The sequence below is a fragment of the Biomphalaria glabrata genome, chromosome 10 (assembly GCF_947242115.1).
Source record: "Biomphalaria glabrata chromosome 10, xgBioGlab47.1, whole genome shotgun sequence".
Classification (NCBI taxonomy): Eukaryota; Metazoa; Mollusca; class Gastropoda; family Planorbidae; genus Biomphalaria; species Biomphalaria glabrata.
In genome coordinates, this window is record NC_074720.1 from 5,665,220 (window position 1) to 5,680,154 (window position 14,935).

The window sequence follows — 14,935 nt, forward strand, 5'->3', positions numbered from 1 at the left end:
TGTTGTTAATTAATAATGTTTCTTGGTATCAAACAAGGGAAAGAAATCGTACTTGACCGAAGACTAAGAAGAGATGGTATAAGTTGAAAATCCTTGAGGCGGTTTGAGCCCTGATCTCGAATTCAAGTTGTACCACTTTTCTTTTTTTTTTTACTGCATTCAAAAGCGACCACGGTAACATTCAGGAAGATACTCCCTTCTTTCCCCCCCCCCCTTTTTTTCCCAACTGGTCCAGACACGTGATATGATCATAGCGCACTGAGAAAGCTAAAAGCATGAAATTGTGCTAAACAAAAACAATTGGTAAAAATATTTATGATGTACTGTTGTTAGTTTAGTTCTATTACAACTTTAATTACATGAATGATCCAAATTGATACAACTACACTTGTGCCATTAAAGCATAGAACGGGTTGCCTGAATCAGCCGGGAAAACCAATGAATTAGCAGTTTAAGACTCTAATCAACATATACTATTAGATAAACACATGGATGCGCGTAGAACGTAAAGTAAGAAAAAAGTAAAGTTCCCCTTTCAGACATTGTGGTCTATAGGGCAGATGATGTAAAGGTCATCTGTTTCTGTGGCCTACGGTTAACGAGGGTGTCATGTGGCCAGCACAACGATCAGCCGCCTTTACTTTTCCACAACTAATGTCAGGTAACCATTAGAGCTGGGTGGACTCAGAGGCGCCCAAGGATCCCGAAATTTATAATCCCAGTCTTCACCAGAATTCGAACCCGGGACCGCCGGTTCGGAAGCCAAGCGCTTTACCGCTTAGCCACCGCGCCTCTATCGTCTCTTTTATTTCAGGAACGTCGGTAGTGTATAAAACAAGAGCATTTAGGTCATGGATCTACATCTAATACACTCTCTAATGGCATTGAAGAGATAATTTAATGGGGCACACTTATATGGGTCAGTGTTTAAAATGGCAGGCTAGATTTTCTCTAGAAAAGGAAAAAAAAAAAATAAAAGATCTGATCGATCACTGATGCCGGAGTGGAGGCAAAATGACGTCATTCCTCAATATCAGATCTGACGTTAATTAGCCGCGTGGGAGGTTCAACCGATTTCCTTTTTTCTTTTGTGATTCTTTCGAGTGGACTAGGTGAATGGTGGCAAGGGGGGGGGGGGAGAGGGGGATGGGGCGGTAGAAATGTCGGAAGCCTGGAAACAAAGATGATCCCAAGTTGCTAATGGTAAAAATAAAATTCCATTCGCCTTGAAATACTATGACGTCAGTCAGGTGGGTCTCTTCACTTTCGTAACTTCAGTCGAGAGAGAGAGAGAGAGACTTATCGATCACGTCTGCTCTTGGGATGAAGAGTTAACAACAACAACAAACTTCTTATAGCGAACTGAGCTCGAGCGGACTTACGTGTGTGTTTTGTGTGTGGATTTCTTTTTAAATGTAACGCGCAGATGCTAGCCAGTGGGAATGATATTACATATGCATATATCCATTTGACCCAGAATTCCCCATGGATACAGCAAAGCATTCAAAGAGTGCCCGAGGACGAGTAACGTTTTTATAAAGCTTTTATCAACTCACCCTGTCTGTCTGTCTGTCTGGTACGCTATTTTTTTGTACACATTATTTCTCCTACTTCCCATTCTCGGATTAACTTTAAACTTTGCTCAATTATTCATTATCCCTAAATAAACATGAATCAATAACAAAACAAGGTTACAGAGACAGTTTGTGTGGAAACACAAACTTAAAATCGGCCCCCGAAGTGGTTCACCCAGGCAGGCTTCCATATTTTCAGAAAGAACATCCAAATGAAATTATATCAAAGACAAATGAGAGATAAGAATGGAGAAAGAAGGTTGACAGATCTTGTGTAGTGCCCCAATGGTGCTGCAGATCAAAGGATAGGTGCAAGTGAATGCAAAGTTAGATGTGAACCTGGCCTAATTAGTTCCCCTTTCAGACCTTGTGGTCTATAGGGCAGATGATGTAAAGTTCATCTGTTTTTGTGGCCTACGGTTAACGAGGGTGTCATGTAGCCACCACAACGAACAACCGCCTTTACTTTTCCCCAACTAATGTCAGGTACCCATTAGGGCTGGGTAGACTCAGAGGCGCCTAAGGATTCCGAAGTTGAAAATCCCAGTCTTCACCAGGATTCGAACCCGGGACCCTCAGTTCGGAAGCTAAGCGCTTTACCGAGCCTCTCCTGGTCTTAACATAATGTAATGTAATTGTTTTGAAAAGGCTTAATCTTTTATTCGAATTTTCTGGATTATAGCATAATTTTTTTTTTCAAGAAAATGAAGTTTAGAAGATTACTATTCGTTTTAAATTAGGTCTAACTTATAATGCATACTAATTAGCTTTTGATCTTTAAAAAAAAATGCTTGCGTAACTGATTTTAAAAATTAGATTTTTCGCTTTCAGGAAAAAAAAAAGTAGCCGTTGCATCAGAACTTTGAATGGTCTAAAATATTGTGATGTCGGATTTTCAATATCTTTTCTAGTTTACGAGATCTAAACGGGACGGACGGACAGACATTTCCTCACAAAACTAATAGCGTCTTTTCCCCTTTCGGGGGCCGCTAAAAACACAATCAATTTATTAACTAGTGGTAATTAATAAATTTTTTATGATATCAAAAGAAGAAATACATCGTACAGTATTGAGATATATGACTGTAAATGTGAAGTTCTTTCCCTTATGTATTTTTGTTTTTAAGTTTATAGTTATAAAGTGTTTATATAACAGAAGCTATTTGCATTATTTCTTCCGTATATCAAACTAGCAACACTAAGTCACCGCATTTCGAACTATAGCTTTTGACACTTTAGGCCTGTATGTAAACCAGTTTGTGTTTGCTAGGGCATACATTAGCTAGGTGTTGGGGCCGTGCCTTTCTCCTGTCCGAATTTCTTATATAATCCCCTCTGCTTGTGCCTTTTCTGGAGACATCTCATTCGAACGGGAAGTGGGGGTGTCTATTTGTGCGTTTCTTTATGTCTAACCGCTTCTGTCTGGTTGTCTTGGAAAAGTCTACCATGTGGGTAATGTTCAAACAATAGGTTCCTTCTGTTTTGCTTGGTAATAAATTAGCCAATAAAAGTGCATGTAAATAATGGTTTTGTCGCTGTCATAGCATTTCATTGGGCTATGTAGGTCAACTGGCACCAATCTCCTCCCCAAGACCAAGTTTTCCTTGAGGTTTTCTCCCAAAGATGGGGGTCGTTCAAAGAAAAGCTGACTGGATAACGTAAAAGAATGGGCAGACCACTCTCTTGATACAATGCTAAGAAGCGATGCCGACCGGGAAGAGTTGTGGGACTTGGTTACGCGAGCTGTCACAGCACCCATACGAGGAAAATCAAGGGACAGATAAGATACTATGACTATACAATACACGTACCTATCGTTTAAAAGCTTTTATGTTAACTATGAGAATTTTTCTTCGGAAATTTGTTGAACTCCAATTCACCTTCATCTTTCCGTTTGTTGGACCGTTGGTGCACCACACAATCTGTCGACTGTCTTTCTCCATTCCTCTCTGTCTTCTGCCTTGTGGAGAATCTCTTTCAATGACAGGCTCGTCCATTCTTTGATGTTGTCTTCCCATCTTTTTCTGTTTCTCTTCATGTTTTTTTTACTGGTATTGTCCCCTGAAGGAAAGTCCTTGCGAGCCTCAGAGACCCTGTGATATGGCCATAAAGTTTAGGCTGGCGTTTTTTCCACAGTGGTTAGCAGGTCATCGTGGGTTACAACTGTGATCGTGTTTCAAATGTCCTCCTTCGTGATGCGGTCTTTGTGATTCCTTGGATCTTTCTCTAGCATCTCAATTCCATTGCTAGGATCCTCCTCCCCATCTCAGCAGTTAGCAGACAATCAATGACCTTAAAATAATACTGTTGTTTTAGGTTTCACTCAGCCTAAAAAAATATTGATATGAATCTATCAAACATTTCATCTTTTGACATCTTATTCGGAAAGATAACAGATTGTGGACCTGCCCCACGGAATGAGTTCAGATGCAGAAGTTTTAAATTGGGAAACAATTAAAAGCTGAAATTGAAACAGTTATGGCTCCGCTGAAGCGGGAACTATCTCAGCAGACGATCGTTTCTTTCCATCGCTCAAGAAATCGAGAAAAAAGGGAGACAAATTGTATTGTCAAGGGATAAGTACAAGAGTCCTCCTGACAGTAAAACTAGAACTATGGGAATGAATTTTTACATTTTCAACTTGGGAAACAAAATAATCATATCTTATAAATTACAGACGTTGCTTCAAAAGAGAAGTACATTCTACCCGTATCCTTGTTTTGATATAGTCGTGCATGTTAACAGTTAAATAGAAACAAAAACTCTGCTAAATCATTGGATCACCAGACTAACTCAAAAATGATACAGGTCAGAGATCTGACTATAGTTATAGGAAAGACAGAGCACTTGTACGAATTAGTCCTAGAATATTTAAGAAATGTGCCTTTCTCTTTGTGTCCTCTGAGTATTTTATTACGATGTGTTTTTGAATTTGTAAGCTATGTTTATTTTTGTTTTGCAAATGTACTTTTAAGGGTTCTGAACGGAAGTGTCTATAAATAGTGGCGTAGCTAGGGTGGGGGGGGGGTCCAAATTTAAAAAATCTCCCCGGGCCCCCACTTGATGAGGGCCTCCAAATGAGTGTCCGCAATTGGTTTTCACATTAAATATTACGCCATTATCTCATATCATGATGTCGAATGTCAAAATGCATAAGGCCCCTAGGGAGGTCAAGCCCCCCCCCCCCGGGGCCTCCAAATCCCTCACTACGCCACTGCATTACAAGTTACACCTATTTGACTCGTTGTCTTCAAGTCTTTTTTTTTCACATTTCTTACAGCCTGTCACGTGATCTGATCAGTCTCACGGGCGATCCTGATTGGCTAATTATAATGAGTCTACGGCACAAGGGTAACAAGGGAAAGAAAGAGCGGGGCCGAGGGGAGCGAACACCAGCACCGTCTTGTAATTGGCTGAGACGAACTTAAGCGAACAAAAGAATGGGCTTCAGACATTAAAAATGCATGTTTCTAAATTGAGTCGATCGAGATTGTAGAAATTACAGGAATAATGTAGGCAGAATAAAAGATATTTACAAAGATGATAAAAAATTATATCATAATGGGGGCAGAGTAAAATATTTATAAACACAAGTTGGCACAAATAATGCTCCACAAAAAGACTGCAATCCTGGTAAATCTGTATTAATCGCTTTTGAGCTCACGCTATTGCGATTTTGCTAAAATGTTCTATAATTTTCAATCCTTTGCACTATTTTAGCGTGAACCATTACGCCTAAGACATAGGTCTAATTATCTCCCTTTATTTTAATCCAAGGGGAAGTGGTGTGGAGATTGAAAATTTAATTTTTCAAAATGAAACTGCATTTTCAGTATGGCGCCCCAACCAGTACAATGTAGAGCTGCGTCTATTTGAAGTTTCGCAACTAAGAGAAATGTTGACCAAAATAATGACCAACACAATAGAACAGGCTGATGATAAATAATAACAATAATAATAATAAGGTTTTTAATTTTCATAAAAAAGACTTTCGTTGTCTGTCGGCGGGCGGTACTGCTGCAGACCTGCCACATCAACAGAAAATTCCTCAGTGGACACCATTAAAGGGACTACAGTGAATTTTTCTTTTTTTGACAATTTAATTTATTTGTTTGCCACAAAGCTCAAGTGCCTATGTCATTTCAAAGAATAACAAGTATACAACCAATATACTCAAAATAATCAAAATGAAAACAAAAGAAAAAGTAATAATGATGTAACTGGTACAATACATTATAAATAATAATAATACCAATAATGAGTAACGGGCTACCTGGCTGGCTATATTGAGACGAGATATAGATCTAGCTACTAGAACTGTCCAATAGTTCATGGTAGTGCCAGAGAATGAATATTCTTTCGTTACTAATATAATAATATTCTTTATTCAGTGACCATTACATTTCATCATCATACACACATATAAGGTAATTAGCAATTTACACTTTTAAAATATTAGAAAATCTACATGAAAAAAATAAATTTGTCTGTGTTTAGTATTAGTTGAATGAAATTCACACCCATGGCCTTTTTTTCCCTACGTTATATTGCTTTATAATATACTCATTGATACGTATTTTTTTATAAACTGTTCATTATATTAATTAGTTTTATGAAGGATCTAGAGTTCCGTAATTTCGGAAGATCAATTTGTGCAAAATGTCTCATAGGGCAGTGAGGCTTTCAAATTACATAATTTCCTAATCAATGTATTTTAAAAGGTTTATAATCTTTATCATAAATTTAGAAGAAATTGAAATTGAAATACAGAAGTCTATGTTCATACCAATATTTACTTCGTGTAAAACAAATGTGTAAAAAAAAAATTGTCTTAACCACAGAAAATAAACAATTGTGTATAACAAATGTATTATAGCGATTAAGTCCCTTAGCACTATCTATTTATAAAATATAGTCATTAACAATTATATTTTCTATACTTCAACACAAACGTTTATTAAAAAGAATTATTTTTAAAAAATCCTCCTTTTCGAAACTGACTGATCCTGTAAAAGTAACTACTTTCATCACAATAAATAATTTATAATAAAAAAAATAATAATTAAAAAGGACAATTTTTTAAAACCCGCCCCAATACCCCCCCCCCCAAGCCAAAAACAAATAATGTTTTCACCCATCTATAAGTCTAATTAAACTTTAGTAGATCCAAGTATTATGACATAGGTCTAGATCCAGTGTCCAATATTTTGAAGCCATGAAAAGTTTGCAAGTTAATAAGAGATATTGTAAAAGCTGAACCTTAAAGAAAGCAAACACACCCTCAATGGCTATTTAGAAGGGACAACACAAATGCAACTCACGGTGATCCTGTCCTCGTGAATGTCCTTGACCACCCAGGGCAGTTCTGATGACAGCGCCAACTTGAGGCGTCTAATGGTGGAGTCAATGCTGCGGTTAGAGCTTGTGTCCACGTTATTCACCTGCTGTCAAGGACGATAAAACAAAACAGGTCAGGATGTGGGCATGATGTCATGTGCTTGATCAAAGATGTCATATGATGTCATCAGTTGGGATAAGAGATGTCATATGATGTTCTGGGAAAATGTCATCGGATGGGATAAGAGATGTCATGTGATGTTCTGGGAAAACGCCATCGGATGGGATAAGAGATGTCATGTGATGTTCATGTGCTTGATGAAAGATGTCATATGATGTCATCAGTTGGGATAAGAGATGTCATATGATGTTCTGGGAAAATGTCATCGAATGGGATAAGAGATGTCATATGATGTTCTGGGAAAATGTCATCGAATGGGATAAGAGATGTCATATGATGTTCTGGGAAAATGTCATCGGTTGGGATAAGAGATGTCATTGATGTTCTGGGAAAATGTCATCGGATGGGATAAGAGATGTCATGTGATGTTCTGGGGAAAACGCCATCGGATGGGATAAGAGATGTCATGTGATGTTCATGTGCTTGATGAAAGATGTCATATGATGTCATCAGTTGGGATAAGAGATGTCATATGATGTTCTGGGAAAATGTCATCGAATGACGATAAAACAAAACAGGTCAGGATGTGGGCATGATGTCATGTGCTTGATCAAAGATGTCATATGATGTCATCAGTTGGGATAAGAGATGTCATATGATGTTCTGGGAAAATGTCATCGGATGGGATAAGAGATGTCATGTGATGTTCTGGGAAAACGCCATCGGATGGGATAAGAGATGTCATGTGATGTTCATGTGCTTGATGAAAGATGTCATATGATGTCATCGGTTGGGATAAGAGATGTCATTGATGTTCTGGGAAAATGTCATCGGATGGGATAAGAGATGTCATGTGATGTTCTGGGGAAAATGTCATCGGATGAGATAGGAGATGTCATATGATGTTCTGGGAAAATGTCATCGGATGGGATAAGAGATGTCATATGATGTTCTGGGAAAATGTCATCGGATGGGATAAGAGATGTCATTGATGTTCTGGGAAAATGTCATCGGATGGGATAAGAGATGTCATGAGAAGGAAGTACTGACAGATGTCATCATCACGTTTTTATATTCTATATATCAGTTAAAGTAAAGATTCCCTTTCCGACCTTGCGATCCATGGGGCAGACGATGTCAAGGTCATCTGTTTCTTTGGCCAACGGTTTACGAGCAGGGTGTCATGTTGCTAGCACAACGACCAACCGCCTTTACTTTTCCCCAACTAAAGTCAGTTGGGTGGACTCATGGGCGCCCTAAAAATCCAGAAGTTCAAAATCCCAGTCTTCACCGAGATTCGAACCCAGTGTAATAGACGCACTAAAACAACAAGCGTCTCAATGAACACTTTGATTATATTCGTCTTCTATTCGTCTCCTTTACTCCGGCATATCATCTTGTTATCACCTTTACACACAGTCCTGACTTACCCACTTTCTTTGCCGGTCACTCAACCATGTACAACGAAGGCCAACTGGTCATTTCATACACAGGCACACACACTGCACTACCAGCCACTCATCACACACACACTTACTATCACACCCAGGACCCCAGGTTCGGAAACAAAGCGCTTAACCACTCAGCCACCGCGCCCACTATATATAAGTTAGCTGTGACCTTATTCTAAAGAATTCAGGACAATTATATCATTTAGCTGTGACCTAAAGAGTTCAGGACAAATATATCAGTTAGCTGTGACCTAAAGAGTCTCGGCAGAGTGAAGGGGGTTGTAAAAAGGGGTCGCCGAGCTTAAAAGGTTGAGAACCGCTGGTCTAGCTCCACCTAACTAACTAAAAAAAAAAACTTAAACTGCCTTCTTAAATAATCTCATCCCCAAAATCTCTACAACCTTTCACGCCCACGCCATCTTAGCCTTCACCCTTCTTTTCCCGCCTTTTTGTGACCTAACTCACGCACATTGATTGTGATCATCTAATCAGGGCGACATCACATCCTTGCGACTAGGTTTGTCCTAGTGTCCCGCCTTCACATTTAAGCATGACAAAAAGTATTAAAATGTTCAAAGTATGTGCTGGGGTTGCTTCAGTGTTACTCAATCCTGGGCACGCGATATTATTTGTCTCATTGGGATAAATATACAAATATAATTAAGCATTGTACTAACGACAGAATCACATCATCACAATAATAAGGTATGCTGAAAGATGTTAAATGGAGCGCTAACAGATTTCGTATGGTATACTGAAAATGTGACATGGTAAGCTAAAAGATGTCATACAGTGGCGTAGCTAGGAATAAGCTATCATTTGGGGGTGGGGGCCGGGGGTGGGTTGATCTCTTAAGAGTCCCCTGCATTTTGACATTCAACATCGTGACATGAGAACCCACGGACTCCTAAGTTTGTCATTGTGCTGGCCTTAACCCGTTGGCTAGGATTACTGTACCAATGGGATAAATTCACTTAGTTGCTCCTGTGATTACTCTTAATTAAACGACATCCAGAAACAATAAATGGCATTCTGGGATAGCATAGTTCATCAACCCCCTCCACTCCCAAATCTTGTTTGACTCTCGTGTAGTCATGTTAAATTATCGTGTACGCCCCCAATGGCGAGACAATAATTACGTTTTGTTTCGTTAGTGCAAGGCCTGGCTTACTAGAGAGTTTTTATATACAGATTTGTATTATAAAGAAGCTTTCTCTGAGTTTTTAAATACATGGGAAAAAAAACAACAGGCCTTTTGGTGTATCCGGCGTACAAAATAAAGTGTTGATAAACTTTGGATTTTAAATGGTATAGGATACTGTTATAAACCTGGTGGTGGCACAGATGGGGGTAGTGGTGTGAGTGTAGTCAGCCGACGCAAATTGCCCCAGGCCAGCGCTAGACGAGCGGTCAACCGTGACGAGCTACGACGGTCAGCCGAGTCGAGTGTCAACAGGACAGTTCGGGAAGGATCGCCGTCGTGAACAGAGCTCAGGAGCGTCACGAGAGTTGTAGTCATCTGACCACCTAGAAACGTCGAGCGGCGTTCTGTCCGGTTCGAGAAGGGCCAGTAGGGACCCTATATAAGAGCGGAGGTGTCGCAGTCAAGACGGTTGAGAAAAGGGGCTCAATACAGCACGGTCCACGACAGAAGGTCCACTACAGCCCGGTTCGATACAGTCCGGGTCGACTACAGCACAGTTCAACGGTGTGGTTCTGTACGGAGCATTACGACGGTTCAGTGCGGAGTACTGTCAAGTACAGTTGAGACGAACGGCGTCTTGATCTTGGTCTGCGATCGAGTCCGACACAACGAACCTAGTGTGTAAAGTCAGTCCTGAACTGTTGAACCCAGTGCAAGCTCGGAACGAGACGGAGAGGCCAGTGCAAGAGTTGATACGGCGGAACGGTGTTATCGGAGAGATATTTGTACAGTGTACGTGTTGCCAATTGTACAGTATTGGCTGTTATTTATTCAAGTATTAAAGTGTTACGTTACTTTGGAGCCCTGAGTTGTCAAGTTCTTTAAGTTGGTGGTGTAAGGTGCAGTTTGCAGAGAGCCTGGATAGTGAGATTCGTAACAATACGTTTTGTGCACTTTTTATCCCAGCAGAATTACATTTTCTAAATGATTTTCGTTTATAGCATCCAAAAAATTTCAATATCGAAGAAGCATCTATAGATTTAAACTTTAAAAAAAAAAAGAAGTGAGCAACTAACTAGCGGCAATGAGGAAGATTTGATATGTATAGTAAATTTCACTAATGTCAAACACAAAAATTAATTACAAATAATTGGTTAAATTTTTATTGATTCATATTTTGTTAATAAAAAAAAAATAATTGTTTGAAGCTGTAACTAGATCCGTGAATAGGTGTGGGAGAAATAACATGCACTAGTATCTAATTCTAAGGGGACAAAACCCGAAGTATTTAGCCGTCTCTGAATACTGAAGAATTAATTTCCCTTGTCAGTATCAAACAAAATAATTAATTACCACTAAGTAATTGACTAACTGGTTATTTTAATGTTATTTTGTATGCCTTGTCTATGCCAATGAACATTTGTGCACAGTTTCATCTTGGGAGAAATAACGTGTTCAACTTTTCTCGCAGACAGAGTGAGATGAAATATGCTGTGGAAAAATTGATGCAATGTTTTTCTTACCCCCAAAAAATGATTCATATAAGTTCTTGTATTTATAAGCTATCCCGACAAGATCAACGTCTAATCTTTCGACTCAGGACCGGACACAACAGAATGCGACAACACATGTACCGGAAGCTCAAAATTGGAACCAGTGAAGTCTGCCCATGTGGAGTGTCACCAGATAATGCCGGTCATGTCCTCCAAAACTGTTTTCTTTACCAAGAGGCCCGAACAAGACACTGGCCCCAAAACACCCCCAATAGAAAGAAAACTATATGGAGAGCTCCCTGATTTGGAAACCACTGCGCAGTTCATCTCATGTATTGGTCTAGTCATCTGAACGCTCCAACATAAAAATGAGAACGAAGAAGAAGAAGAATAACATTTTATTAGTCAATTAATGGCATCTGAAAGTTGGAGAGCTCATTTGAGACCCAAAAGGAAAGCCCTTATTGAAGACAGGCGCAGAAGACGGAAAGAAAACTTAATAAATAGACCGCCGGCGGACAACGGTACTAGATACGGAAAAATATGTAGGTCAATACTGGGTTTGCGTAGTCATTTGAAACACCGCACTCTGCCTTAATCTTCAGAATCGAAGATATTGCTATTATAATTATTAATAATTTTTTTCGGGGGGGGGGGGGGGGGGGAAGAGAATGTATATTTCCTTTAGTAAAGAGTCAACACTCTGGCTGGCAAAAAAAAAAGAAGAATTATGAGGAAACGAAAGCTGACCTGGTCCGTTCATAATGTAAGACACGACTCACTGTCAAAAGTTATCCTTCATGGTACAGGGGAGGGAGCGCGTCGTCGTCCGAAAAAAGGCTTAATGGACAATGTAAAAGAATGGACAGGCCTCTCTCGTGATACTCTGCTTAAAAACATCTGCTGACCGGAAGGGGGGGGGGGGGGGGAGAAATTATGTTACGCGAACTGTCACAGAACCCATACGACGAAGGTCAATGAACAGATGAAATAAGTATAGTGCCAAAAATAATATAAAAGGCTTTTTTTTCATTATCGTCAGAACTTCTAGCGCCAAAACGGTCAACGCCAAAACGGTCAACGCCAAAACGGCTGAACCAAAACGTCGCGTACCGTCCAGAAATAATCTGAATGCTGGTTACCGCACAGTCAAAGTTTATTTTTTTATCTCCCCGAAGATTTTATGACTTGACACTGATGTCGAGATAAATGTGTAACAAAATACTTTTTTTTTTTCAGCTTTGGCACGTTTAATACGAGACACTGGCGTACACACAAACAAACGCAATGACAAACACAAACATTTTGTCAATAAAAACATATTTAAAGTATAAACACATGAAAAACATCATAAGGTCTCATCCTACATATCTCATACATTACAGACGTCCCTTCAACGGAGAAGATAATTACGTCCTACGCGTAATAACAATCATAATTTAATTTATAAAGCGCTGTTAGCAACACATCATGGACGTTCAATGCACTATGAGAACAGAACAAATATTCATGTATTCATCTTCTAGTCTTGCTAGTTAATTAGAAACTAAAAGTCTGCTAAGTCATTGGTGTTTTCTGGCTTATTCAGGCAACCCATTTCATTCCCCGGGCGATAGGAAATTTGTACGAATTTGTCTTAGTCTCTTTCTTTCTGTTTCTTTGTATATCTGAGTATTTTATTAGCGGCCCCCGAAAGGGGAAAAGACGCTATTAGTTTTGTGTGAAATGTCTGTCCGTCTGTCCGTCCGTCCCGTTTAGATCTCGTAAACTAGAAAAGATATTGAAAATCGGACATCACAATATTTTAGACCATTCAAAGTTCTGATGCAACGGCTACTTTTTTTTTCTGAAATCGAAAAATCTAATTTTAAAAATCAGTTATGCAAGAATTTTTTTAAAGAGAAAAAGCTAATTAGTATGCATTATAAGTTAGACCTAATTTAAAACGAATAGTAATCTTATAAACTTAATTTTCCTAAGCATTTGCTTTATTACGGCGATTTCTGAATTTTTTAAATTTTTTATTTATTTTTATTTATTTTTTTTAGGATTCGAATAAGAGATTGAGCCTTTTCAAAAAATTAGATCAATTATAAGACATCAGTTAGGCCAGGGGAGGCGCGGTGGTTGAGCGGTAAAGCGCCTGGCTTCCGAGCCGGGGGTTCCGGGTTCGAATCCTGGTGAAGACTGGGATTTTTAACTTTGGAATCCTTGGGCGCCTCTGAGTCCACTCAGCTCTAATGGGTACCTGACATAATCATAGTTGGGGTTAGGGTTGGGGCGGTTGGTTGTTGTGCTGGCTACATGACACCCTCGTTAACCGTAGGCCACAAAAACAGATGAACTTTACATCATCTGCCCTATAGACCACAAGGTCTGAAAGGGGAACTAGTTAGGCCAGGTTCACATCTAACTTTACATTCTATTTCACCTATCCCTTGATCTGCTGGACCCTTGGGGCTCTACAAAAGATCTGTTAACCTTCTTTCTCCATTCTTATCTCTCATTTGTCTTTGATATAATTTCATTCGGATGTTCTTTCTGAAAATATTGAAGCCTGCCTGGGTGAACCACTTCGGGGGCCGATTTTGAGTTTGTGTTTCCACACAAACTGTCTTTTCTAACCTTGTTAGTTTGCGATTTTTGCACATGTATTTGTAAGTTATGTTTCAGTGTTATGTCTTTTATTAAATCTGTACTTTTTTAAGCCTGCCATTCTGAAATATCTCTGTGTTTTGTGATGTTACTAATGGTCGTTACACTAGTCGAATGTAAATATCCGTATTTTGAAACTTCTTCTTTGTAAATATCCAAATGATTTTCTCTATGTTATTGTATTCCTAGCCCAATTCATAACATAGAATGTCCCAAAGGGGACACACACTTTTTTTTTGTGTGCATGTTGATATTATTTGTCGCAAATCCTATCAAATATTAACCGCGGAATGCTGGAAGCTGGATTTGAATAAAAACAACTTTATCGGACACGCTGGCTTTACACACACACACGAGCGCAGACACACACAATTAGTTCCACAGAAAATCAATGGAAGATCAGTTAAAGGGAGCAGTGACAAAAAAAAGGACAGATAAGTTAAAATCATTTTTTATTCTTTTTTTTTTAAATTAACAATAATCTTCTTCTATGTTCATTAACTTGTATTACTGAGGGGAGATAACGCTTGATATGTGTGTGTTTACACGTGTTGATTATCTCCCTGACACTTTGCCCACCCCTTCCCTTTTTTTTAATCCAAGAGTAACCGTATTTATTCACCCCCATCCCCACCTTTTTTTTTCGCTCGTTATTCAGCGCCAGGCGAGCTATTAATAGCAATGTGATAAACTCGATCAATGCCAGTTCCAAGAGCATAAAATTGGTAATGGTAGCCCCGGGCTAAGCGAGCCATAGTCATTTCCCCCCTCCTCCCACCCTTATACCGTTTTATCTAGATCTATGGATAGGAGTAGATGTCTAGTCTATCGGTGGTTGCCGAGGGAGAGGGAGAGACAGAGAAGAGATGAGAAAGAGAGAGAGAGAGAGAGAAGGAGAGATGATACTCAATTGAAATTTCTCACATATTAAAAAAAAAAGAAGAAAAGTAGTCTAGAGCAGAGTTTCTCAAACGATTTTGACCTGTGGACCCCTTAATAGAGTCAGAACTTGCCCACGGACCCCTATGTGAAAAGTCAATATAAATGTAAAAAAAAAATAATTGTTGATGGAGTGTATACTGGAATTAATTATGACTTGTGTTTAAAAAAGGTTTTAAAATATTAATGATTGGATGAGATTTCATGCGTGTTTATGCGTG

General features: G+C 39.1%; 1 protein-coding gene across 4 annotated transcripts in view; it reads right to left on the minus strand.

Annotated features, from left to right (window-relative positions):
• LOC106068515 (receptor-type tyrosine-protein phosphatase R-like) overlaps positions 1 to 14,935 on the minus strand; it is a 71,661-nt gene that overhangs the window by 16,199 nt on the left and 40,527 nt on the right. For all 4 annotated transcript variants that reach the window (XM_056044798.1, XM_056044797.1, XM_056044794.1 and 1 more), the window contains one exon: positions 6,896 to 7,018. In XM_056044798.1, coding sequence (XP_055900773.1) covers positions 6,896 to 7,018 — 123 coding nt within the window. The remainder of the gene's footprint in view (positions 1 to 6,895; positions 7,019 to 14,935) is intronic.